The following is a 24,208-nucleotide window of genomic DNA, read 5'->3' as shown; positions in this document are numbered from 1 at the left end:
GCGGCGTTGGCTGGCGGAGTTTCCGCGCCTTCGCCTGGGTGGCGGGGCGGCCGGCTGCGCTCGGGGAGCTGCGCCCGCCCGTGCCCCGCTCCGCCTCGGGCCATGCTGCTGCCGTCCGATGTGGCCCGGCTGGTGCTGGGTGAGTGAGCCGGGGAGGGAAGGAGCGAGGGATGGGTGAAGTGCGGAAGCCCGGCCGCGCTGGGAAGGCTCTGCCGGGCATTGTCAGCCGCCCGAGGCGCGGCGGGATACAGAGCCGGCTTCGCCCTTGACCCTCGGCAGCATCTCTTGGTCCCCCCCAGCCTGGGATTGTCACTGCCCGGGCGTATCCCGGGCCCGGCAGCCCCCGGGCTGGCCCCCGCCGCCCTCCGGCCCGGCCTGTGTCGGGCAGCGAACGCAGCTCGCTCCTGAGAGATTCGGGTCCTGAGGGACCAGGCCGCTCCCCGGCCGTGCCTTGGGCTCGGGTTCTTCACGAGTCCAAGGAAACGTGGTGGTCTCCGGTGCCCATCTGCAGGCTGAGAGCTGCTGAGCGGTGCTTAATCAGTTCCTGATTACAGGAGGAGTTCAAGGGTGGCTAGAAATCCCAGGGAAGGCTGCGATAAGGGTCAGATGGTTTTTCTTTCCGGCCATATTTCCCCCACCTTTGAGGGTGCATTAAAAGTTTAGGCGTGGTGAGTCTGTGAAAAGCACAGCGTACGTGTGTTCAGGACATCGATAGCAGACAGGGAATTTTTCAAACGACTTTATGCTTTGGATTATTTGGATACTGCGAAAGGTGAGAACAAATGGATGGCAAGCAAAAATATGAGCCACATATTTAAGTCCCACACATAAATACCTATTGGCACAGGTTGCCAAGATTTCCTGGCAGCTTGCCCTGTGAGATTCAGTTTTCAGTTGTTCATAATTTTTTTGAATCCAAAGCCATTAAAGCTGAATCTCTTTTTCAGTGTTCCTCCAGCACAATTTATTTTTAAATACTACCTGAAATGTTCCTTGCTATTGTCTTGAGAAAAAAGGCTAGTAAGAGATGCAGGTTTTTTTATTACTGTGAAGTAATAGAGGATTTTTAGAAACTCCATTCGCTGTAAAAGAAGTTTTGAAATCATACAAGGAGATCTCTCACTGTACTCTTCCAAACAAAACTGGTGAAGTTACAAGTTTCCAGGTGGAATGCTTATCTTGTGTGCGTACCAGAGACTTGCAGACGTAGTACACAACCTTGGCAACATCCTGTGCGCTGAGGATGTTCTGTCCTACCTTGTGTCTGTTGTGGTGTGAAGCGCATATTATGTCTGGAAAACCTCTGAGCAACCTAAGGTTGTAGAACAGGATATTCCTTGTAACTATTTCTCTTGTCTAATAGGGATTCCTCTTCTCTGAGGCATCTGTGAATTTCAGCATATAAACAGACTTCCCGGTGCAGCTCTTCTGCCTTTCTCCCCCAACCTCCTTCCAAAAATCTTTCTGGTGCTGTGAAAGTTGATGAATATTTGTTTAAAAAACAAAACTAAAATGATAAGCTGATCTCACACATGGAAAAATGCATAAGAACATTTATCTTTTCCTAATTGATAGAGTGAATGTGTACTGTGAGTGACATTCCTTAAGATAGAACAAAATATTGGGTAATTTCTGTATGTCCAAAACATACGGCAAGTTTTGTGCCTTTAATTTGATTTTGGTGACCTTAGGGACCACATACTCTTATGTCATTATACAGTGTGTGCACAAGCAGTTTGGGTCAGCTGCACAGGCATTTTTAGGCTTTGGAATGCTTTATTACCAAGAAATTGGTGTATGTAAAACGTGTCTGTACGTGAGCATTCAGTCATCCCTTGCGGTACTGTAGTAGTAGGTTCAAGAAGGAAAAATTGCAACTTTTTGAGTAAATGTTCAGGTGAATTTGATTTTAAGAGCAGTCATGCTAGCACAGATCAGAGCTCCACCTAGCCTAAAAGCCCATCTTCCAGCCTGGACAACAGTGGGATATAATCATATAATATAATATTTTGCTTCCTGCTTTCAGCTTCCAGCGATTTGTGGCTTGAGATTTTTCTAGAAAAATGTATTTGAAAAATTAATCAGGACAGTCCTTTCCACAGGCACTCCTAATGTTTTCTGTCAGATAGGCCTGCTCATACCTAGTGATTAAATTCACAGTGGTTTTTCCCAAAGTATTTAACTTTCAAGTTGGCCTACCTGTTGAAGACCTGAACGAGGGCTTGCATGTTGCAAATACGATTTGTGCTCTTCAGCTTATACTCGGATCTGCTGAAAGACATTTGTCTTCATTTAAACATAAAGGCCACATTTTTCTGCAGGCATTCATGAACTGAGGTGGACCATCTTGGGGGTCTATTGAAATAGATAATGTATATATATATATCCTGCATTGCATAACTAGGCACATGTTTTATGCTTTCTTTAAAACATTTCATGTTAAGCTCTGCTAAGAGCGAGAAAGAAGAAACATTTTCTTTGTGGTTCTTTGCTCTAGAATCCTTCATTCAGATTGGTCTATTTCTATGTCTTAGTGTTTACAAGGCGTTTGAAGATTAAAGCAGGTTTATAAAGTTTGATTAAAGCAGAACATATTTGATGAGGAATGGAATTTTGGAAAAGAAAGCTTTGTGAGTACATTTCCATTTCCTGTGGCGGTAACTACTGAGTCTTAGGGTGTGTATGGAGCACAAGCTGCATGTAATACATCTATCCTGAATGAAAATTACTGTGAGGGGAAAAACCTTTTTCTGTTATTAATGTTTGTACAATGCCAGTATTTTTAATAAATGTTACATACTGTGTCGGCAGCTGTACAGGTATTACCTCTTTGGAAACAGTACAATGTGTGGATAATTACTGTTACATAGCAATGAATTTTACTAACAAAATATTGTAGATTTCCATTGAAGTATCAAATAGGGTGGTTCAGCCCATATGAGGGTTTGTCAGCCTTCTGAGCCAAGAACTTTTATTTTCTTGTCTGTACTAAAGATAAACCAAAATTTGTTCATATTGCATATTTCACTTCCAGTCTTGAATACTTTGTAAGTACAGTGTAATTCCAATATATATTTTTTGCTCTCAGTTTTAACTGTTAAATATCTTGTAGGAACATGTTTTGTCAAAATAACTTCACTTTCTTTTTGTTACACAGAAATTTTTATCTGATTATTCCAACACTGTATGCAGCTTTGATACCTATTGAGCAGAAGTAATGAATAAAATCCAAAATTTTCCATCTGATTTGTTGCAGGCTATTTGCAACAGGAAAATCTTCAAGCTACCTGCCACCAATTTATTGTGGAAAGCTCAGATTTGAAGGAATATGCAGAGCACTGTACAGAAGATGGTTTTATTCCAGCCTGCTTGCTGGTGAGTTTGTATTTGCACAGCAGAAAGTTACATTATCTTGCACTTATGGAAAAGAATATTGGGGATTTCTCATTGTAGCAATTACTTCTCAAATGCTGCTTAAAATGTGTGGTTAGGTCGTCCCCTGTGCTTTTTGGGTTGTTTGGTTTTTCGTTTGATTTGCTGGGCGTTTTTAGCAAACACCCCTGTGATATTAGCAGTTATTCAGTTTCTAGTATTTAATCTTGCTAAGAAACATTTAAGCGGGAAATATGCAAATTGTTTTCAGTGTATTATGCTTAGTCTGCCCTATAGCTTTGAGGTTGATTTATGGAAGGGTGTTGTCACAAGGGTTTTATTGATTTCAGGGCTGCTTTTGTAATTTACTGAAGATGGCTTTCCTGTTCTAGACATGGGAGCCAATAATGTTTCATTTCAGGTACATATGAAATATTTAGGTAAGGCACTTCAGATTTATCTGAATCTACCAAATTTTATTGACAAAAATTATATTCAGCTTCCTCTCTGTTCAGTATCATCTGCATTGTTCTGGGTGATGGGTGGAATTTTGGGTGTGCATGAACAGTGTGTAGCCACATCTGTAGATATGTGTGTAGAGCTAGAGCGTAATTAGATAGTTTGCCTTTTTAACATATATACAAAATGGGATTTTCACTATACTGTATAAATTACAGGGTTTAGGTATTGCTACGTATCAATCTTTTAGTGTTTATGTGTGTGTCTTCATGTTTTCTGTTTCATTCTTCTAGAATATTAGTTAATTTCATGGTCTGGGATTTTGTCCACAGTATTCAAAATGCGTAGAAGTCTTTTCTGAGATCTAAGGTGCACCTTCTTGATGCACCTATTCAAAACAAACTTTGGAACTTATTTTATTTGCAGGTGTTTAGTCATCTCTTCTTTGGTGGTAGGGAGTTGAGAACCAACCTGTGGCCAGCAAAAATTAAAAAACCCAAACGTAAATAGATTATTCCGATTAATAAAGCTTTTTAATTATCATCCTTTTTTCAGTAGAAACATTTTTCCTGTTATTCACAGGAAAGTGATATCATAGTATCTAAGACAAAATTCTTACTGCAGCTCAAATACTTGCAATAAAGGGCTGTATTTGTCATGTCTTGTAGAGTTCCCACTAGTGAACAAGACAGCAACAAGTGATAGTGTCTTTGTGTCACCTAAAATAACAGGACAAGTAAACATGATAAGAAAGTTAATTCTGTGTGACTGTTAAAAATTTTGTTTCAGACAGGTTCTCTTCATGTTTGCATCTTAGTGCATGTTGTTTTCCAGCATGATGCATACTCATTAGTTTGTTACAGCTGTTCATCATCTAATTTTCGTGGTTTTATTCCATAATAACAAAGGTGAGTGAAGGTCAGACAGCTCTGACTGCTGTACCAGTGTTGGACATTGAGATCAAGCATTTCAGATTTTGGGTACATTATAGCATTTTGTTCCACTGATTACTCTCTACCAAGTACAATTCCTTGTGCTGAGGGTCAGCATGGTGTAGACTTCTAAACAACTCCTTAAATATGATGTGATACAGCAGATGAAGTAGAAGTTACTAGTGAAGATTCTAAGATCAGTGTTTTTTCTTTTCCAGTCACTGTGTGGAAAAAACTTGACAACTATTCTTAATGAGTACGTAGCCATGAAAACAAAAGGTAAGCCTTCAGGATACGGTTGGTGTTTTATTTTTATTTATCTGTTGTGGGCTCCTTGTGGAAGAGGTATATGGTCTTAGAGTAATCCCCCTTTTAGGCTACAATTTGAGGGTTACCATATTACACAGGCAGCAGCCACTGTATCTAGTGAGCAAAAGTAATTGATTATCTTAGTTTGCATATGCCAGCAGATATTTTCACTTCAAATGTGAGCATTTTTATATCTCAAAAGCATATAGATATAATAAAGTGTGCAAAATGTATTAGTTTATGCTTGTAAAATTACACTGTTTATTGTTGATACTATCAATAGGTGAGGGAGGTGCTTATCTCTCTCTGCTGACCAGCAATAGAATGTGAGAAAATGGAATGCTGTGTCAGGGGAAGTTCAGATTGGACCTTTGGAAAAGGTTCTTCACTGAAAGGGTGGTTAGTCACAGGAACAGGCTACCCCACGGAAGTGGTCATGGCACTGAGCCCCGCCAGAGTTCAAGGAGAGTCTGGACAATGCTTCTAGTCCCAAGGTTTAGAGTTAGGAGTCCTGGGAGGAGCAGGGAGTTGGACTCAATCATCCTTATGGATCTCTTCCAACCTAAGGTATTCTGATTCTGCGAAATAATCAGGAGGAGTTCTATAGTATGAAATATTTCTTGTCTTGTTTTTAAGACTAACTAAAATAGTTTCAGAATTACTTAATATTTTGTATGACTATTGTAAGACAGAGTTAGAACATTTGTTGGTTTTGAATGTTGCCAAATCTTACAGGTTTTTGATATGTGTTGTATGATTGTATTTTAGTGGTGCTTGGTTTTAAAATTTGCAATTTAAGACATGTAATATATGGAACATTTCTGAACATTTTTTCCTTTCACACTAGGTTTGATAGAAGTGGTAACTAAGACACATGCTTCCTTCAAAATGTTTTGTACTTGGCACCTTGAAAAACTTAGTAAATTGAACTGTTTACTTATCTTTTCCATCACACTTTTAATGTTCTGTGCTTCAAAAAGACCAAATGTTTTTGCCTGTTTGGGTAACATTATAAAATAAACTATTACTTTTAAAGGCCTGTCTGCCAGGTTATAATTTTCAAAGGCACAAAAGTGACTTGGGGATATGAATACCATTGCCAGAAGTGAGTTGGGGGGGTTGGCATGTGTTAGGTTAGCATGTGTCTTGGTTTGAGACAAATTTGGAGGGAAATGTCTGAAATGAATGTCCCTCTGTTAGAAGGCAGATTTCAGCAGCCTCTCCTCCACTGGGTTCGACAAGAAATTCCTCAGAGGAAAGTAAAAAAACCCTATTTATTTAACAAGGAAAGTGCACGCAGGCACAGAAAAAGAACAGTGTTAGATAATAAAACCTCTCACTGTGGAGAAGAAACCTGGGTAGATTCAAAGTCATTTGTGGGTGTGGCTCTCTCCTCTCTGGAGAGAGAACTCTCTGGGGTTCAGCATGGGCCCCTCTGGGCCATGGTGTAAGGGCTCCTGGTGGTGTTCTGGTGTTGCTGAACAGTCCAGAAGAGAAAAAGAAGAAGCCAAAGTCCCAGGAAACTCCTTGCTCCAGCTACGAACAAGAAGCTAGCTAAAAATCAAGAGAATGCAACCCTCTTCCCTGCTGCAGAGAGCTGAGAGCTGAGGAAAAAGCAGGAAGGTGCTTTTCTCCTCTCTGTAGCAGCCAGGAACGCAGGGGAGTGTGTGTGTCCTTGAGCACAACCTGCTCTGAAAAATTCGCCTGGCTTCTCTCCCGCCTCTCCTGAGAAACAGCTTAAAGACACAGGAAGGCACAGGATTCATGTCGGGCATAGGGCAGGCGATAGGGAATGCAGTAGCATGCAGTCACCCCAGGACATGTGTGTTTGCTGAGGAGTCAACACCATGTGCAAATTCCACTGAGAATTATAATTATTAATGTATTTGCTTGAGTTTCATCTGAGCTTCTAAAACTGAGAACTGTATCCATATCAATCAAAATTCTTTAAATTAGGAGTTATGGCTCTCTAATTAATAGAATATTAAGAAGGCAGCTAGACGCCTAAGATTAGGTGATGTCTGAAACACTCCATAATAATGATTTTGCTTGTGAATTTACTTTTTTCTTAACATATATCAGTTTTGGGCATCAATTTTTTTTTATGGTTCATTTTTAGAAACAACAAATGAAGTTCCAGCGATGATGTCATCTCTGTGGAAAAAATTAGACTATACACTTTCTCAGATCAGGTAATGTAGTTTTGAAATAAAAAAGTAATATTTCTCTGTGAGTCTCTATGTTGATCAGCTCCCCTTATCATTGTATGAGAATGGTTTAGCTCTCTTGTTTCCTCTGAGAGACAGTGAGAAAGATGGGTATGTGAGAGTTGATAGCTGAGCAGACATTTGAAGGTTTTAAGGTGGGACTGGCAGATAAGGAGGGCATTGGTGCATGCACGTGGCCTTCCTGTAATAAAACAGTATACTGTGAGTCTTTACAATCTTACACCTTTGTGGTTACTTGATCAAAAACAAAACAGTAAGCTTCATTTCAAGGATCTGTGACCATTGTTGGAAAGAATAAAAGTACCCATCAGTGGATTTTTCTGAAGGAATGTGTGGTTAGGACCAGACTGACATTAACCATGTGATAGGTACTGTCCCACTGTAGCTGAGTGCTTCCATTATGGTCCATTAATTTATGTTACTTGCTTTATTTTTTAGGAGCATGCAGAATTCAGATTTCAGATTTTCTTCTAATCAGAGGAGTAAGTAACTGAGTCAATTCCATGGGATCAGTAGATTTTATGTTAAAATTACCTGTTTTGGCAAAAGGTAGGGGGCATCTCCAGCCATCAGTAGTGTGTGTCTGTTGTCTTCAGTGTGATCTGTGGATTACTGTAATGATCAGGAAAGGAAAATAAGAAAAGCTGAGCTTTTTGCAAGGGGCTTAAATTCTCTATATAGCATTTTCTCTGCTGAAAACTTTTTGGAAGTTTACATGGTTAAAAGGTTTAAAAAGTGCTGCTTCACTTCTGAAGCTGTCAACTCAACTTAATTTGTGGTTCATAGAGGAGCTAAAAACATAGCCAGTCTAATTATAATGCAGTTGAGTTTCTGTAGAAGGGGAACATAAAAATGTTACAATCTTGTAGCACTTTTTATGCATCCAAACATGTATCCAACCAAAATATGAAAACATACTTGTTCTGTCTAGAGTTTTTCTTTCATTACAAAAGCTGGAAATGAACTCTCAAAAATAAAAGTTGTTTCAGTTAAAAATAATTTTTTCTCTGTAGTATTTTTACTGAGTAATCTGTATAAGAAAAGAGAATGTGAGATATAAATAGTGATTGGTCTCGGATGAGATTCGCTGGATTGGGTGGTGTTCTGTTTAAATTTGTCAGATTTCATTTGAATATCAGCAACCTTTTAAAATTCCTTTATCATATATTTTCATCTTGTCTTTATTTCCAGTACGTACAAGAAGTGGAATTGCAGAAATGAAAAGACAGAGAATGCTTCAGCAGTCAGCTCCTGTAAACTCAGGATTGTTGTCAATAGCCCATCAGTCAGGGCCACAGAATTCCTCTGCTGTTGTACCTCCTCAAGTACTTCACAGGCCAACAGTAAATCAAAGCATGCCACAGACAAGACTGAATACACTTTTTGTGAACCAGTCACAAACTCAAGAAAACAAGATCAACAGTAAGTTGCAAAAAATTTTAAGCCTTTTTTTCTGTGAAAAATCTGTGGCTATTAGATGGAAGTTGTCTAAAATCAGGGCTAATCGTCTTCCACCAAAAAGTTCCAGAAAATTCATGCTTTGTTCTCCTAGCTCTCCAGACTGGTTCAGGTGATTAAAAGAAAAGAAATGCCCAAAAGAAAGGTGGCTCTTGCATATTTGCTTCCCAATGTGAGTTCAGAGATCAGAAGTGCATTAATTTGTGGTTATTCTGTTCTGTGTTCTCACCCTCACCCAAATAACTTGTTTCGTCGGATAGGGATGATCCACATTAAGTGGATGTTTATTTCAGGATATATTTAAAAGGAACAGTCCTCATTTTCATGATAGTACCAAATTATTTTGTATGACTTTCCAGGAACTGATTGGAACATAGTCAGTAATGTGTAGATCTCGCAGTGCTTTAACAGTGCCACTGGAAAAGGTATTGGCATCATGACTTCTTTTTTTGTTTCCCTCTATGAAGCAGGAGGTCTCATACACATTCAGGTTCCAACATCACAAGAACGAAAGCTTCATTCAAACTTGCTTTCTCCGGGAAGGCGAAAAAGGTAAACAGGGATGTGGTTTTGGTTTTTTTTTTTTTTAATTGTTTAGAAATTATACAGTGTTCTAACCTTTAGTATAAATTTTCTTAAATGGTGGAATGTTTAAATGGTGGAAAGTATAAGATCCACTGAGGGGGGCCAGTGTGCAATGTTTCACAAAGGAAAAGAAAGTCAAAGATCTTAACATTAGACTGATAGGAGGCTACTCATGCTTCTTCATGTTCAGTCTTTCTTTACACTACTCCAGTATTAGACATAGGCAAAAATCTTGGAGCTGAGACTTGGTATTCCTTCCAAAATGTCCTTTTCAATTATGAAAATTCTTAATACTGATAAAAATATGCATTTAACTTTGCCGAACTATTGACTTGAGTAAATTTTGTCTGAAAAAATACTAATATTTGCACTAGAAGTTGTGTAAAAACTGTTCTTACTCTGGCTTTGCATTTCTTATTCTCTGATTCAAATGTCCTTTTTTTTGCCAAGTCTTTCCTATTCCTTCATGATTTTTCTTAAGTGATTTTAGTGCCACGGCTGATTGGTGTTTTCAGAAGAGCCTACACTGTGGTCTCATATAAAAACATTACATTTCCTATTAATCATCTCAATTCTTATGGAACCTAACATTTGGTTTCTTCTTTGAAAACAACTGCTCCTTGAGAGGTCTTTGTTTTCAGTGGTGATGCCCAAATCTGATTTTGAGTTGCCGTTAATTAGGATCCATTAACTGCTACTGCCAGTTAAAGTAGCGGAGGAGCAGTAAATACTGAATAGTGGGCATGGAATTCAGCTTGCCATTGTGCTGTTTACCCACAGTCTCCATATTTGTAACTTCTGTGAAGTCAGACACAGTAGATGCATAAAAGTTAATAAAACAAGTACCAGCTTTTACTGCATTTTCAATATGTTGTTAATTTTCTGGTGATAAAGATCTTTTGTTTGCTAAGAAGGGAGAGAAGCACTTGATTTACTCCCCATTAGATCTACTGTTTGCAATTTTCCCATAAACTACGTCATAAATTTCCTGGAATGTTTCAGTGAATCTCAGAAGAGGAAGAGCATTCCAACATCTGGACCTCTTCCAGCAGCTAGAAGTTCTCAAGACTCTGATGAAGCAGTAATAGAAAAAGAAAGTGAGCCCCTAGAAGAATTAATTGATGGTAACTTCCCAGTGAGTATATGCCTACAGAAGGTATTTACATTTAAGAAACAAATACTAGTTTTTAACGTGTTGTTCATCTTGGTTACTACAGAAATTACCTTTAGAAGATAAATGTATTGATTCATATTTGAGCTAGCTCTTGTGTGTCAATAAATTTGACATGGCTATGTAGAGTTTTTTCTTGGTTTATTTGCTTTGCTGAGATACCTGTAGGCTGACAGAATACAGTAATTCTTTAGAGAATGGAAACCAGAAGGCACAAAAAGCCTTGCTGTACTTCAGGAGAGTAGAAGTACAGGAATGTTTTGGGTTGGTTTTCATAGCAAAGTCGTGCAGTCACAGGTGACTCTCTGTTATAAAAGTCTTCTCTCTTTGAATTGATTTTTTAATTAGTTTTACCAGTCAGTCAGAAATTAATGCTCCTTTTCTAGTGAAGTTAAAAATAGAAATCTGACTACTTCAAAACTGTTTTCCAGCAACTGGTTATTGAAAATGCCAGAGAAAAAATCTTGAGCAACAAATCTCTTCAGGAGAAGCTCGCTGAAAACATTAACAAAATCCTGGGGAGGTAATAAAAGGAACCTCTAAACTTCATATGTATTCTTATTTGATTTGTTTTTGAGTTTTGAACTAATGACTTACGTGTTGCAGTGATGGCAGTGTTGCTCAGGCCCCTAAACAGACAGACAGTGGTCCTACGGAACAGGAGACTTCAATTGATGAAATCCTTGGACTTCAGGTAGGTGTGGATTGCCCTGTTCACATTGTTTTTAAGACCAGGCATGTGAGAATGATCAGTTATGGCAACTATGCTGAACCTCTGACATCTGAGGATATTCTCTCCTCTCTCCATCCTTGCTTTTTATTGGTTTCTGTTTGCCAGTACAGCTGAGCCTCCCTGATGCTCCCCTCTGTGCAGGGGCAGCTCTGCAGCTTCCCTTGCAGAGGAGTGAAGTCTGACCTTGTGTGGTGCTGGGCAGGTTTGAGGAGCTGAGCTGACAGGACACTGATGTTCTGCAGGAGCTCATTTTGTGCCAGTTTAGCATTCTGAATTCATTCCCAGTGCCTGTCCAAGGCAGCATAAGTATGCAGCAGGGTCGAAAACGAAGGGAATGGGATTGCTTCTGGCAGTAATTAGCTGGTAACCTTACACTCAGACTGGATTTGAGAACACTTTCCCAGGCACCAGCTGCCTGCTTGTCACTCAATCTTTCGTACCAGTGATTGCCTACCAGCTTCTGACTGGGGATCTAATCAATAGCCTTAGAGAAGAAAAAAGGATTTATAATGTCTTGCTGTCTCCAAATGTGTTTAATCTGATCTGATGTTGTGATTTGCTCAAATATAAGCATGGATCATTTAGTATAGCAAGAGAAATTAATTTTGGAACCTAAATAATGATGTGTTTTCTTCAAATTCAGTATTTTCTTGCTTTTGGAGGAAATGTGCATTCTGCTTCTGCAAACTAAACATAATTGTAGTGTTCTCCCTTCATACTTCTACAAGCCTCAAGCTGGCAATCACAGAATTAAAAAGGACTTTTAATGAGGGAAATTACAGTCTTCACAGCCCTCATGAAAAGGACAGGAGAGTAGAGGCAGTTCCCTGTTTATGAAGTAAAGGTGTCAGTAAGTGCTGTTCTTCTGTTGCTTGGTGATTTTAGGTCACTTGTGGTCAAAATACAGAGCTAAAAGGCTGTATTCCATTTTTCTGGGCAGAAATAAAGCAGCTTCTTGGTTTGGTTGGAGTAGCTGAGACAAAATCAAGGATATGACATGGAATATCCACCCTTAAAACCACCATATCAAAAGTTGTACAGTGCTTAGAGGGTCTCTGGAAAGGCAGGAGAATTTAAGCACTTGAGTATGTACTGGATCTCCTACTCATTTTGTTCCTGGGCTGCCATGGTACAAGTCAGCTTGAAACAAGAACCTTAGAGCTGTCCCATAGCTGTGCTTTCCAAATGCCTTCCACAAAAAAGTAGTTGGAGGCTCAGTTATAGAACATGTAATGGGTATATGAAATAAAACTTCATTTGGTTAGTGTTGGCTTCTAGATATATTCTAACCTAAGAAATTAGGGTTAATTTGAGGATTTTTTTTTTTTACCAGTGGTTTGCTTGTGCAGGCTCACAGCATCCATAACACGTTGCATTAGTTTCCTGTGTAGCCTGAGATTTAGTCCTCCTTTTTGGTTAGTGCTGGCCATTGTGTGGAGAATACTCCAATACACACGTGGTGGGGGCAATGTCTGACAGACACGTTTGGGTTTTGGAGAACCTTATTTCTTAAACTTCAATCACTAAGATTTTTTAACAGATGTTCTATTTGTGGCAGAAACGTTCCCCAGCATTAGTCTTTACATTTCTGTGCTGAGCAGAAGTAATAGTACTAAAAACAATCTGAAAAGAAAACAATTCTTTGTTTTTCTTTTTAGGTTATGCAAGTAACTGGCTAACAGTTCTGTTTTTCATGTCTTTTTTCAGGGTGAAATTCATATGTCAGAAGAGGCTATCCAGGACATTCTGGAACAGACAGAATCAGACCCAGCTTTCCAGGCTCTCTTTGACTGGTTTGATTATGGTAGGCTACATTGTACTCAGCTGTGCTGTTACTCTAAAGCATCCTGAGTGATGAGCTTTCCCAAGCATTGCTTGATGACGCAAAGTAATTCAGCAGGCCTCTGCAAGAGAAATGGCACTGGTATCCCTCAATACAGAATTAGATTCTTAGATACATTTATACACAGCTATAAAGTACAGCATTTTCCTGTGGCTGATATTCTGGGTTTGTGTTGGCTCAGTGATTCTTTTATTGCTGTTATTTTAGACTCCCTAGATCTAGAGGATGATCGTTTATACTTGTTTGCTCTTGTAAAATTTTCTGTTTGTCTGATCAGGGATATCCTCACATTAACCATAAGGAGATTTTTACACTATGGTTCATTTAAAATGTAGTGATGACATGTACGTGTAAAATGACATATTTAACCTTTCTTCATCCTTTATTTTGAAAATAGGAAAGAGCAAGGTAAACAAGAACTTACCTGCTGGTATTTCTGGTCGGAATGGAGTAGAAAACGAAATCCTGGTGGGTGAGGATAGCCTGGAAACATTTGAAAGTTCTTTAGGAACAGAAGAAACTAACAGATGTAGGTTTTTTATTTTTTCTCTAAGATTTCTCTGTTAACTTTTCATTATGAAAGTATTTTCAGACAATTCATACCTTTCAAAATTTTTGTTTTTCACTGGTGATATCTGTGTGGACATTTACAATGCATGAACATATATACACACGTGGTCTGCTAGAGAGTTTCAGTCTGTTAAATTTAACAGTAGCCCCATCTGTGTATTTAAAAGTTGTACTTGATAAGCTCCTTAATGCAACCAGACACAATATATATAAATGGATACTTTGCAGTATCCATTGTGGAACACATAAAGAGAATATTTTACTTCTAACCGTATTAATCTTCTCTCTCTATGCTGTAATGTATCTGCTGAGTAATAGACAAAAAGAGCCTTACTCTGGACAAAAGGGATGTTTGTCTGTCTTACCATTCTTAACAACAGTCCACAAGTAGCAGGTATTTAGTGAAAGTATATGAGAGATAGAACCAAGAGGTTTTTATCATGAGGTGGTTTTTGTGCTTCTGGAAATCTGATGCAGTGACCTGAGCTATTTACATGTTATGTGTGTACTTACCAGTAGCTTACAAACTGATTTTCCAGATTATCTAGTGTATGTAACTGTATTTTATATATATATATTCCACTCAACTTGAATGTAAGGATGAGTAACATTATTCCTGCTTAGTTTCACGTGAAACAGTTGAACTGATATTATTGAACTGATAAGTTATTTCTAAAACGCTGTAAAAGGATCATCTGTTCTAATGATTATAGAACTAGTTTATTTTATGTTTTACAGGTGATAATTCTAGAGAACTACTATCCTGTAAAGGTTTTCAATTAGGAGAAGCATCATGTGCCTTGAAGACCAGCATTAATGATGATGATATGGCTAAGAAAAATGCAGCCAGTGAACAGCTGCATGGAAATTGTAGACCAAGGAAGCAGCCTGAAGTGCTTACAACCATTACTCCTGAACATATTGGAGAGCTTGAAATTGCTTTTGACTCTGTGCCTGGTTTGACTGAACCTAACAAGAGACAGAGTTCTGATAGCAAATGTAATGAACACTGTGCAGATACTTACATTACAAAAGAGTCATCTGCTTTAGTATCTGAAAGTGAGAGTGCTATGGAAATTGAAAAAGGCCCACCAAGTCCTAGTTCTCAAATTAGTCCTAATTTAGAATTTGTTCATTCTGGTACTCCACAGATCCCTTTGATTTCAGTGGCAGAGGATACTGAAAACAAAACTGATTCCGGAAGTAAATGCCCGTTATCACCAGATACATCACTGTCTGAAAAAGCACTTCCTGGAAGCCCTTCTGATGGGAGCCCTGGCCACAGTGCACTGCTGAGAAAAAACAACTCATCCACTTCTAGCCCATCAGCAGATGCAGGAAAAGAACAGACTGCAACCAATGATCCAGCTGCCTTGCCTGGAGTTTCACAGGAGAGCTCCAGCCACCCCTCTAACCAGCAGGACCAGAGCATACGGGCAGACTGTGCAGCGAGATCTGCAGTGGACATCGCGGATCTTGACAAAACGGAGTTGCAGCTTGAAGTTGTTGATACTTCTAATAAAAACTCAAATGATCAGCATACACTTGATAAGCCTTGTAAGAAAGATTTTAACCTCCCTTCAGGACTGTCAAACACAGAGGGTACACAAGGGGACATGCAAGAACCTTCATCTTCTACAAAAGTAGACACTGATAATTTATATTTCTCCTCTGGTGCTAATGCATGTACAGAAATTTCTGTAGTATCCACTGAAAACAATCTTACTACCTCTGAAATATGCCACTCTCCTCTCCCTGAAACTGCATCCTCAACAGATGAGTCAGGTACTGAGGCCAAAAGTATAAGCAGTGTATCTTCTAGTAGTCAACCAATGGATGTTGATCCTTCTAATATAATGTCCCTCAAGATCATCATCAGTGATGATCCATTTATTGCATCAGACACGGAGTTAAATAATGCTGTTTCCAGCATCACAGGAGAAAATTTGCCTACTATAATATTGTCATCTCCAGCCAAATCCCCAACCAAAACTGCAGGCCTGCCCAAATGTCTGACATCAGAAGAAACAGAAAAAACTGTGGATTCAGCTCTGTCAGAGCAGAATCTTCTTGTGCTTAGACCTAAAGATCCTGTGGTCACCTCCGTTAACACTCAGAATGAAGACTGCACTGGTTTTTCAGTTGCAGGTTCAACTCATCTTTCCAGTGAAGGGGGATTTATACAGCTGATGCCAACCACAAGCACAGCTTTTGGGAATTCAAGCAACCTTTACATAGCCACCTGTATGACTGATCCAGCAGCCTTGGGCGCAGCTGTAACACCATCAAATGTAGTTGTATTGCCTGGCAGTTCTATGCCACTGGCTTCCCAAGCTCCAGCTGTTCAGCAGTTGCGGACTCCTCCCAGATCCAGCAATACATTTCCAGCAAACCAGACTGTCTCCCCAAACTTCCCACAAGGTAATCTCTTTATTAAAAAATTACTGAAAATGTGGTGTTTATACAGTGGTTTTGTTCTGTTTCTTTTCCCTAAGCGCTTTCAAAGTAAACCATTTTTAAACTGCTCAGTCTGCCGCTTGAAACTATCCAGGAGTTACCTTTTTTTAGAGTATTAGTTGCTAGTAGAAATGCAATAAAACTAGCAAAAGTCATTGACCAGTCTGCTTTGAAAAAAAGTCATTATATTTCAGAAGCTAAAATTATATAATTTTTAGCAGCATTAGGTTTAGGAAGCATATTTTGGTTTACACTGGAAAGGATTCCACTACTTTGGCTAAATAAAACAGGTTTTTATTTTAATACGATTCCTGTTATAAATGGAATACTTTGTGTTACGTGTATACATATTTAGTTTAGATAACTGGGTAGATATATCTAGTCCTTCCCAAATTACTTCCTTGGTTTTGTTTCATTTTTTAAGAACTAGTCTGCACTAGAAGTACTTTTAAGTAAATACGAAAGTATAACATTATTTCTTTGCATGAGCTAAAATCTGGCACAAGCATTTTTATTACTACAGCAATAAAAATTTTGAGCGCTGTTTGAAATGTTAAAACCAGCTATAAAACAGCTTTCTTTCAAACTAAAAACTTTTTGCAGTTACCTTTGAATCTGTGTGTAGTCGTTTTGTTGAGGTCAGAGACCAGTGCAAGGTCTTAGAGTGACAGCCTGTGCTGTCATTAGGATTTCTTTATGCAACTGTTACCTTCAATGCTTTTTTCATAGAGAGAGGAACAGTTCTTTCACTTTTGAAAATCTTCTTCCACTTTTCAATTACTGTGCTGGGATAGTTTCCATATTTTATAATTCCCATATATCTAGCAGCTAAATAAGCTATTTAATGTTACTTTTACTGGTTTTTTTAAGTCATTTTGATTCAAGGTTTAAACGTTGAATTAAAGGTTTATCATACTTGAAGCTTTATTTTGAGCTACCTCTTACAAAGGAAAACAGACTTCAACTAAAGAATTCCTTATAAACTAAAAATAACACTGCCACTCACCCTGTTTTCTAGTAGTGAACTATAGCAAGGACAGGGAAGCTTTTCTGAAACTCCAGAGCTTTTCTTGCCGCAGGTTTGACCGCACATAATTTTAAAAAATCCTGTCTTGAAGCTTTTCTTTTATTGAAGTATTTTTAGTTTCTGTACAATCTTAACACTTTGGTATTTTTTAGGTTCTGCTATTATAATTGCATCTCCGGTGCAGCCAGTTTTGCAAGGAATGGTGGGAATGATACCCCTCTCTGTAGTAGGACAAAACGGAAATACGTTCTCAGCACCTGCCTGCCAGGTAGCATATCCCAAATAAAGATTTTCAGAATTAAAGCTGGAGTGATAAGAAGTGCTTTGGTAAATTGTAATAGAATATTTCGATTCTTTCAAGGTTCTTCATATGCCTGTGGCTAATCCAGTGTGCAACGGAAGTGTCCCAAAGCTTCCCATCCCTCCTAAATCACAAAAGATTCCTGGAGCAAGAAACAAGACTAATACAGGTACCTGCCTTGCATTCTGGAGAGGGGCAGAGGAAAAGCAGGGGGTTCTAAGGACACGTCAGTTCTAAGTAAAAAAGTTTTATAAAAACCTCTACTTCTGTTCTTGGCAACTGCTGGGCTAGCTTGAGAGAGGTCTGTACCTGCAGTTAGTGACTGTTGTTTGCTCAGTTTACAAAGAACTTCCAGCATATAACATAATTCCAGTTTTACTATCAAGCTTATTTCCAAAATTCAATGCTTCAAGGCTCTCATGCAGTTTTAAAAGTTTACTTTTCTTTATGTTTCTGGTTATTTTTCATCTTGTTGGTTTTAAGTAGTTTACTGCTGCCATTGGAACCAAGCCACATAGCAATGAAGATATTAGAAGAGTCAGCAGTTCCAAAAATTTATTGAGGAAAAATATTTAATAGAAGTGTTGCATGTTTATATAAAAAATGCACTCTGCTACCTGTTTTCCTTTTGCCCTTTCAGGTATATGCTTCTGTATATTCTTTTCATTGAGACCTTGCTTCTTTAAATAGTTAATTGTAACAACACTGGAGTTATGTTCATTTCTTGGTGTTGGAAAGGGGTAAACAAAAATAATTGAAAATAGAAACACTGAGTTATAAGGACACCTTGTGCTTTAGCCTATCTTCCTTTTTAAAAAAGAGTAGGCTTACATGTAAGACTGAAAATAGAATGAAATTTCAAATTAAGATAAGAGCGTGGATTGTATAGTAGTTTGCATTCTGGCTTGCTGATGGATAACTGAGAGTTCCCGGTGTTATTTCTCTTCTACTTGGAAATTCCTACTGTGCATTTTTGAGTTTTGTCTTGCCAGGGCTATGTATTATCTAAGTGTAGACAGTGAGATTCTTGTTTGTTCTTAGTTGGGGACCTTTGCTAGTACACTAATTTGTAAACTTTAAAGTTACAAGATATTGCAGAGTTTGTTGCTGGGTCTTTCTTTATTGGTTCTCTGTCAGGTGAAATGTCATTGTACTAACTGTGAAATTATTTACCTGTCATTCATTAAAACTTCATTTGTTGTTCCAGGAAAACTGGTACCAAATGTAGCTGAGCCTTTGAACCATACAAATCCTCGAACACAGAGGTCAGTACTGCTAGGTATTGAAACTTGCTTTCTTCTTCCTGTCATGAATTTCTTCATTCAGTATTGGTGAAGAGAGCAGCTTTTTTTAATAGTGGCATAAACAGTACCCCCTTTCCTGCTGCCTGTCTGCTAGGAATATTGAAACCAGCTGGGACTGGTGCAGCCTGTGCTAGAATTGTCTTGTTACTGTTCCTCTGTTAATTTTGTATGGCTTTGTCTTCATTTTGTCCTGTCTCAATTGTCAAATAAAAATTGTTTGGGCGGAGTCTAAGCTAGGAGAATTGCCTCTTAGATTTACTGGGAGATTTAAATGTCTAAAACCTTTGCTTTTTCTTTTCAGATGAGTGGTACCCAAGGTTTTGTAGTGTAGCCTCATTGCCTCTACCATTCTCTGACCCAAATCAAATAGAGTTTATTAGATTGGGTTCTGCATCTATGTTTCAGTTGTGTGGATTAGAACACTGCTTGGTCATTTAAAAAGTGAGAACTGAATGCAAAATGGCAAGGACAACAGCATGCTAACTTTGTATTGGTGAACATAATTTCTAATGGGGGTAGGTACTAGTTTTCTGTTGGGAAAATGAGAGCAGGAAGCAAGGCTCCAGTAGTAACTCTCCTTACCGTTAATGGACTTCCTAAACAAAAGGATGTTGGAATGAGCAAAAGAGTGTAGGAGGAGATCAGAAGTTCATTGAAATATTAGAGGCGAAATGATCTTTTATTGTAAAAATAGCACATACTTTAAAAAACCCCATACCTATTCAGAACTCACTTTAAATGTTGGGAAAGTGGAGATAAAACAGGAACATGAAAGTCAGTTTATGAAAAAATCCAAACCATATATCAAGTTATACCATATACATGCGTGCAAAAAGTACTGATTTTTTAAAAACCACGGAAGCAAGATCTTGGATAATACCACTTCAACAATTCAGCTTTCTGTTAACTTTAATTTATCTCTAAATGTATGTTTTGCAAAGAGGTGTAATTTCTTATTTCCGCTTTCTACCCTCTGTCTCATCTCAAATTTCGTGCAAGTAAAACAAACTGCTACAACTCAGACCTTTTCTACCATTTCAGAGGTACCAAAGTTAGCATCCCAAAAACCTGACTTTTCCTCCTAGAAGTCATAGGGGTTTATCTGCAGGGAGGCAGTTCTTACAGGCATAGATGAATGATGCTGAAGCTTCTCTTGGAAATGCAGCGTAAGCCAGGCAGAGGGCACAGAGACAGCAGTGGTATGAGCTGACAGAGCAGCAGCATTTTTCTTTCCACATCACTACAGTGCAGTGGTGGCTTTTTGACTTGAATGGGGCTCATTGTCAGGTGGAGACCACGCCCCAGGGAGTTTGTCTTGCTCAGTATCCCGCCACCCACAGCAAATGCGTAGGGAAGAGTACAAGGCACACACATGATTATGTTGTCCAAAATATTCTGGCAGCCTCTTAGGAATTGAAGCTCCAAGGACTTCCAGAACCATAAGTAGTATTCTGGGATGGACTGTCCTGTGATGAATGCACTTAGTTTCTTTTTGAAGTCAAGTAAACTACCAGCATCCACAAATATCCCAAGGCATAGTTACATGCAGTGTCCAGACCTCCTTGTTGTGTTTTGAACCTAATACCTGTGTTATTTGATGCCCCTAGTTTTTCTACTGGAAGGTACAGCGGATAGTTTCCTTTTTGTGGGCCTTCTTCACAGAGCTCTGCTGCATTTCCCCTCAGTGATCTCTCTTTCCAGACTGAAAATCCCCAGTCCACCTAATTGTTCAGTGTACAGACTCTGTTTCATACCGTTTGGCCAAAAACGCCGCCTCTGAGCTTTCTGCAGTTGTCATTCCTTACTCTTGGTCTTTGCCTGTTGATACTTATATTTCAGGATGGAGAGAGCCTTTTTGAGGGATGGGTGGGGACTTCCAGCCAGCTGAAATTAACTTGTCTCGTAAGAAAATGTCGATGAAATGTTTTCATCTTGTTTTCAGGACTGGAAACTGGGACAAGCTTACCAGTGCAGAGCTAGGAAGGAAGGTGGAAGAGAACTTACCTGTTGTACCAGCAGAGAGCACAAGCTCAAATTCAAGACAGAGTGAGAGTCACAGGAGAGTGCTTTGCTTTGATAACCTCCTATCCACTCCAGGAGTGAACACCCAAATTCAGACTGCCAAGAGTTCATCCCAGAAAGAAAGAAACGAAAACCCTTTATTTGCTGTTGACTCTGCATCCTCCTCTGCTAAGGCACAGGTACCAAAGAGAGAGAAAGACAAAACATTGCCCAGAATTCTGTGTAAGCCAGAAGTTGGTAGCAACAGAAGTGCAGCTGCAAAGGAGCCACAGCCCGAGCGGAAAGTGACAACTGCAGGGCTTTCATTAGATCCCTTCCACAAGACGACAGCAAACAAAGAAAATGAGTTACGACGGGACACGGATGAAAAGCAGAAGAACCAGGACACTGCCAAACTCTCAAATGGCCAACAAAGCGTTGCCTTGTGGAATGAGAAGACAGTTCCTTCAGTACAAGAGCTGAACAAGAAGCAGGGGTCGCTGTCGAATGGGGCTGGCAATGGCAAATCATCGGTGTCCGTTTCTTTGTCCTCGAAGGAGGCAAAGCGAGAACCTGCTAAAGCTTCCAGCCAAGGCCTTGGCCTGTCCAGCCCGTTCAGTAAACAGTGTGTGGAGATGCTGCAAGACATCCAGTGGCAAAGCCCCACTGGAAAGACAGTCGAAAATGGAGAGCTGCCAGTACCCCGGACACCGTCTGGAGTTGGGGACAGGCACACGGATGACACTACGGACAGCGTCCGCACGCCGACCTGCCGGCGCTTCAACGAGGACAGCACCACCCCCCGCATCATGGTGCCCCCTGCCACGCCAGACCTGCCCGCCTGCAGCCCGGCCAGCGAGACGGGCAGCGAGAACAGCGTCAGCATGGCTGCCCACACCCTCATGATCCTGTCACGGGCGGCCATCGCAAGGACTAGCACTGCCACCCCCCTCAAGGACAACACCCAGCAGTTCAGGGCTCTGAGGAGCACCGTAAAGAAAAGGAAACTGGAGGACTTGAATGAGGGGGAGAGAAATTCTCGTTCTGCAAATAGAAGAGACCTGCAAAGCTCTCCAACCCCATCAAAAAAAAAGAAAATAAAGGCAAGTATAAACACCTGCTTCTTTTATTTAAATTTCTAAATACATATATCTACGTATATACTACTTGTAATGGAATGGTTCAGAGATGCTAGTGCAAATCCCTGACATCCTATTAGCCAGTTTTTCCAACTTTGCCTCTTGAGCATACTCTGAACTAAGTTTCCTTAAGATTGGTTTAGTTTTCAGATACACACAAGTAACTTCTACTAACTCTAAATATGCACCTATGAAAATTACATAATTTCTACTAAAACATGAATGAGTTTCTAAATTCTACCTAAGTTTCTAGGTGGAATGTAGGAATTAGGCCAAACTCAAAGTAGGCCTTATTAGAATTGAGGCTGTTCTTGCGTCTTTATCACCATGAGTGATAGTCCCAGTCTGTAGTGTGCAGCACTATGCCTTTGACTTGAGGATTTAAGGGCAGAGAGCCAGGGTGTGAGACACAAAAAGGTGTCTTTTGGATGTAAATGGATGTAATTGCCAAAAGGGAGTATAACTTTGTAATTCCCATACTTAGTTCTAGCATGCTGCTGAAAAACGCTCCCTTCTGTGAAGGGGGGGCACAAGTGAAGGGCACATGGCAGTATCTGAGTTCTAGGGGAGAGTTGTGCAGGAATGGTTACAAGGTGGATGGAAGGATGAGGAAGAAAGGAGTACTTTCAGGCTCTTCAGTTCCCCCAGGTTCTTTGTATTTAACACAGTTGTTACTTTCCTCTCCTACAGAAAAAGAAGCTCCCGAATTCTTTTCCAGCAGGAATGGATGTGGACAAGTTCTTGTTGTCTTTGCATTATGATGAATGAACAAAAAGAAGTTGAAATGGGACTGTCTGAAGCTCAGTGGAGCAGTGCTGAGGTTTTGCATGGGAAGAGAAGTTAACTCTATAGGGCGAGTTGCACTTTCAGTGCACTGAAGTTTCACTTTATAGCAAAGTCGTGCTGTTTCTGAAGCAGGTTGCGAAGTGTAAATATCATTGAGTCGGTATATGTTTATTTTTGAAAAAGCACTTGCAGAATTATAGAGCCATTTAAATTGCAAAATTGTAAATTTGTATAAATGAAATGTAAGAAAGATTGTACATTTCCTGTTAGATCACGTTGTCTGTGTTCTGCTGCTTTCTCTACTTAGCCCTCTGAACGGCTCAGCCACTGAAAAGCTGGTGTTTGTCACTCACCGCTCTAAGACATGGGCAGCCACCCTGCCCACTTCTCATTGTCTTGTTGAATCTGAAAGGGACTTAAATCTTCAGTTCTACCTGGCTTGTACTCACACTCTCTCATCTCATAACTGTCAAAGCCATGTTTTAAGGCTTTAAACAAAATAAGAAAAATACCAATAGCTAAACATAAAAACCTCAAAAAGCATTTCTCATCTGGTGAAGCTTTTCGCAGCCAGTCTTTCAGACAAGAACTTTCATTTGGACCTGCCACCTCTGTTTACAGTATTTGCTACATCAGATGTCATTCAAATGCAAAAGCTGTTTTCAAGCAATGTACTTTTGTGGGGTCATGCCTCAGTATGAATACTTCAGCTTAAGCAACAGCTAAACAAGAATTACAGGGTGTTCTATTGCAAAAGTCAATTTCCTCACCTTTCATTTGTACTGCTGAGAAGTTTGTTACTATCTAGCTCTTACATTTTTAGCCAGACATGGAAAAATTTGCATCTGATTTTTCTGCTTTAACATAGAGCTTGTCATAGCTATTATTATACAAACTCTCTCCAAAAGGGGTGCAGGAGAAGCTCAGCCTGCATTTTACCGAATGAGCACACCTTGCTCCAAAACTGCAGAATTTTCTCTACTGGTATTTCTTCCTTTGTTCTCAAATTGTTGAAGTCTTAAAAAAAGAAAAAATTGCAAGTTTTCTTGTAAGAGATCTGTACAGCAACAGGGCAATGTTTCAGATAGAATACAAGGATTCCTAAGGAACCAAGATTATGCAGTAGATGTTTATATTAAACCCATCCAATAACTAAATACTGCATAGCATTTACAGCTTGAATAAATATTTTTGTTTTAATAAAAATTGTGTGTCTTGGTTAATGTTTTTAAGTCCACTAAGCAGCTTTGCAGATACTGAAGAGACAAGTCCTGTTGGTCAGTTGTTTTTGACGACAGAGTCCAGTATCAAACAAACACTAAGTTCTAATAGCAGTTGTCAGAGGGGCTGGGACAGGCAAGCATAAAAATTGTCTTAAGCATAAAATGCTTAATAGCGATGGTGACATTTAAAAATAATTTGCTGTTTGAGACCTAATGTAGCTCTTGCCTGGAACAGCCATTACCCACCCTAATCTTTCAGCTCAGGCACTCTGGTACTGCTGAAGATGTGAATTATCTGTTCATGTTCGTA

General features: G+C 39.5%; 1 protein-coding gene across 4 annotated transcripts; it reads left to right on the top strand.

The window, feature by feature from the left end:
• LOC104690105 (protein NPAT) lies at positions 1-23,881 on the top strand. Of its 4 annotated transcripts, none has more exons than XM_039564506.1 (18): positions 1-139; positions 3,257-3,375; positions 4,982-5,042; positions 7,192-7,264; positions 7,739-7,782; positions 8,492-8,722; positions 9,229-9,310; positions 10,346-10,499; positions 10,946-11,037; positions 11,121-11,208; positions 12,955-13,051; positions 13,488-13,619; positions 14,399-16,081; positions 17,297-17,412; positions 17,506-17,614; positions 18,653-18,710; positions 20,692-21,853; positions 22,580-23,881. In XM_039564506.1, the coding sequence occupies exons 1-18, from the start codon at positions 103-105 to the stop codon at positions 22,655-22,657; spliced, it is 4,416 nt and encodes a 1,471-aa protein (XP_039420440.1). In that variant the 5' UTR covers positions 1-102; the 3' UTR covers positions 22,658-23,881. The 4 variants fall into 4 exon arrangements, with proteins under 4 accessions (XP_039420440.1, XP_039420449.1, XP_039420432.1 ...); XM_039564515.1 differs by having other exon boundaries at positions 9,226-9,310; positions 10,346-10,478; XM_039564498.1 differs by having other exon boundaries at positions 9,226-9,310.
• Positions 23,882-24,208: the final 327 nt, after the last annotated feature.

Source organism: Corvus cornix, chromosome 1 (assembly GCF_000738735.6).
Source record: "Corvus cornix cornix isolate S_Up_H32 chromosome 1, ASM73873v5, whole genome shotgun sequence".
In the NCBI taxonomy this organism is placed as follows: Eukaryota; Metazoa; Chordata; class Aves; order Passeriformes; family Corvidae; genus Corvus; species Corvus cornix.
This window is presented reverse-complemented; position numbering and strand designations above follow the sequence as displayed.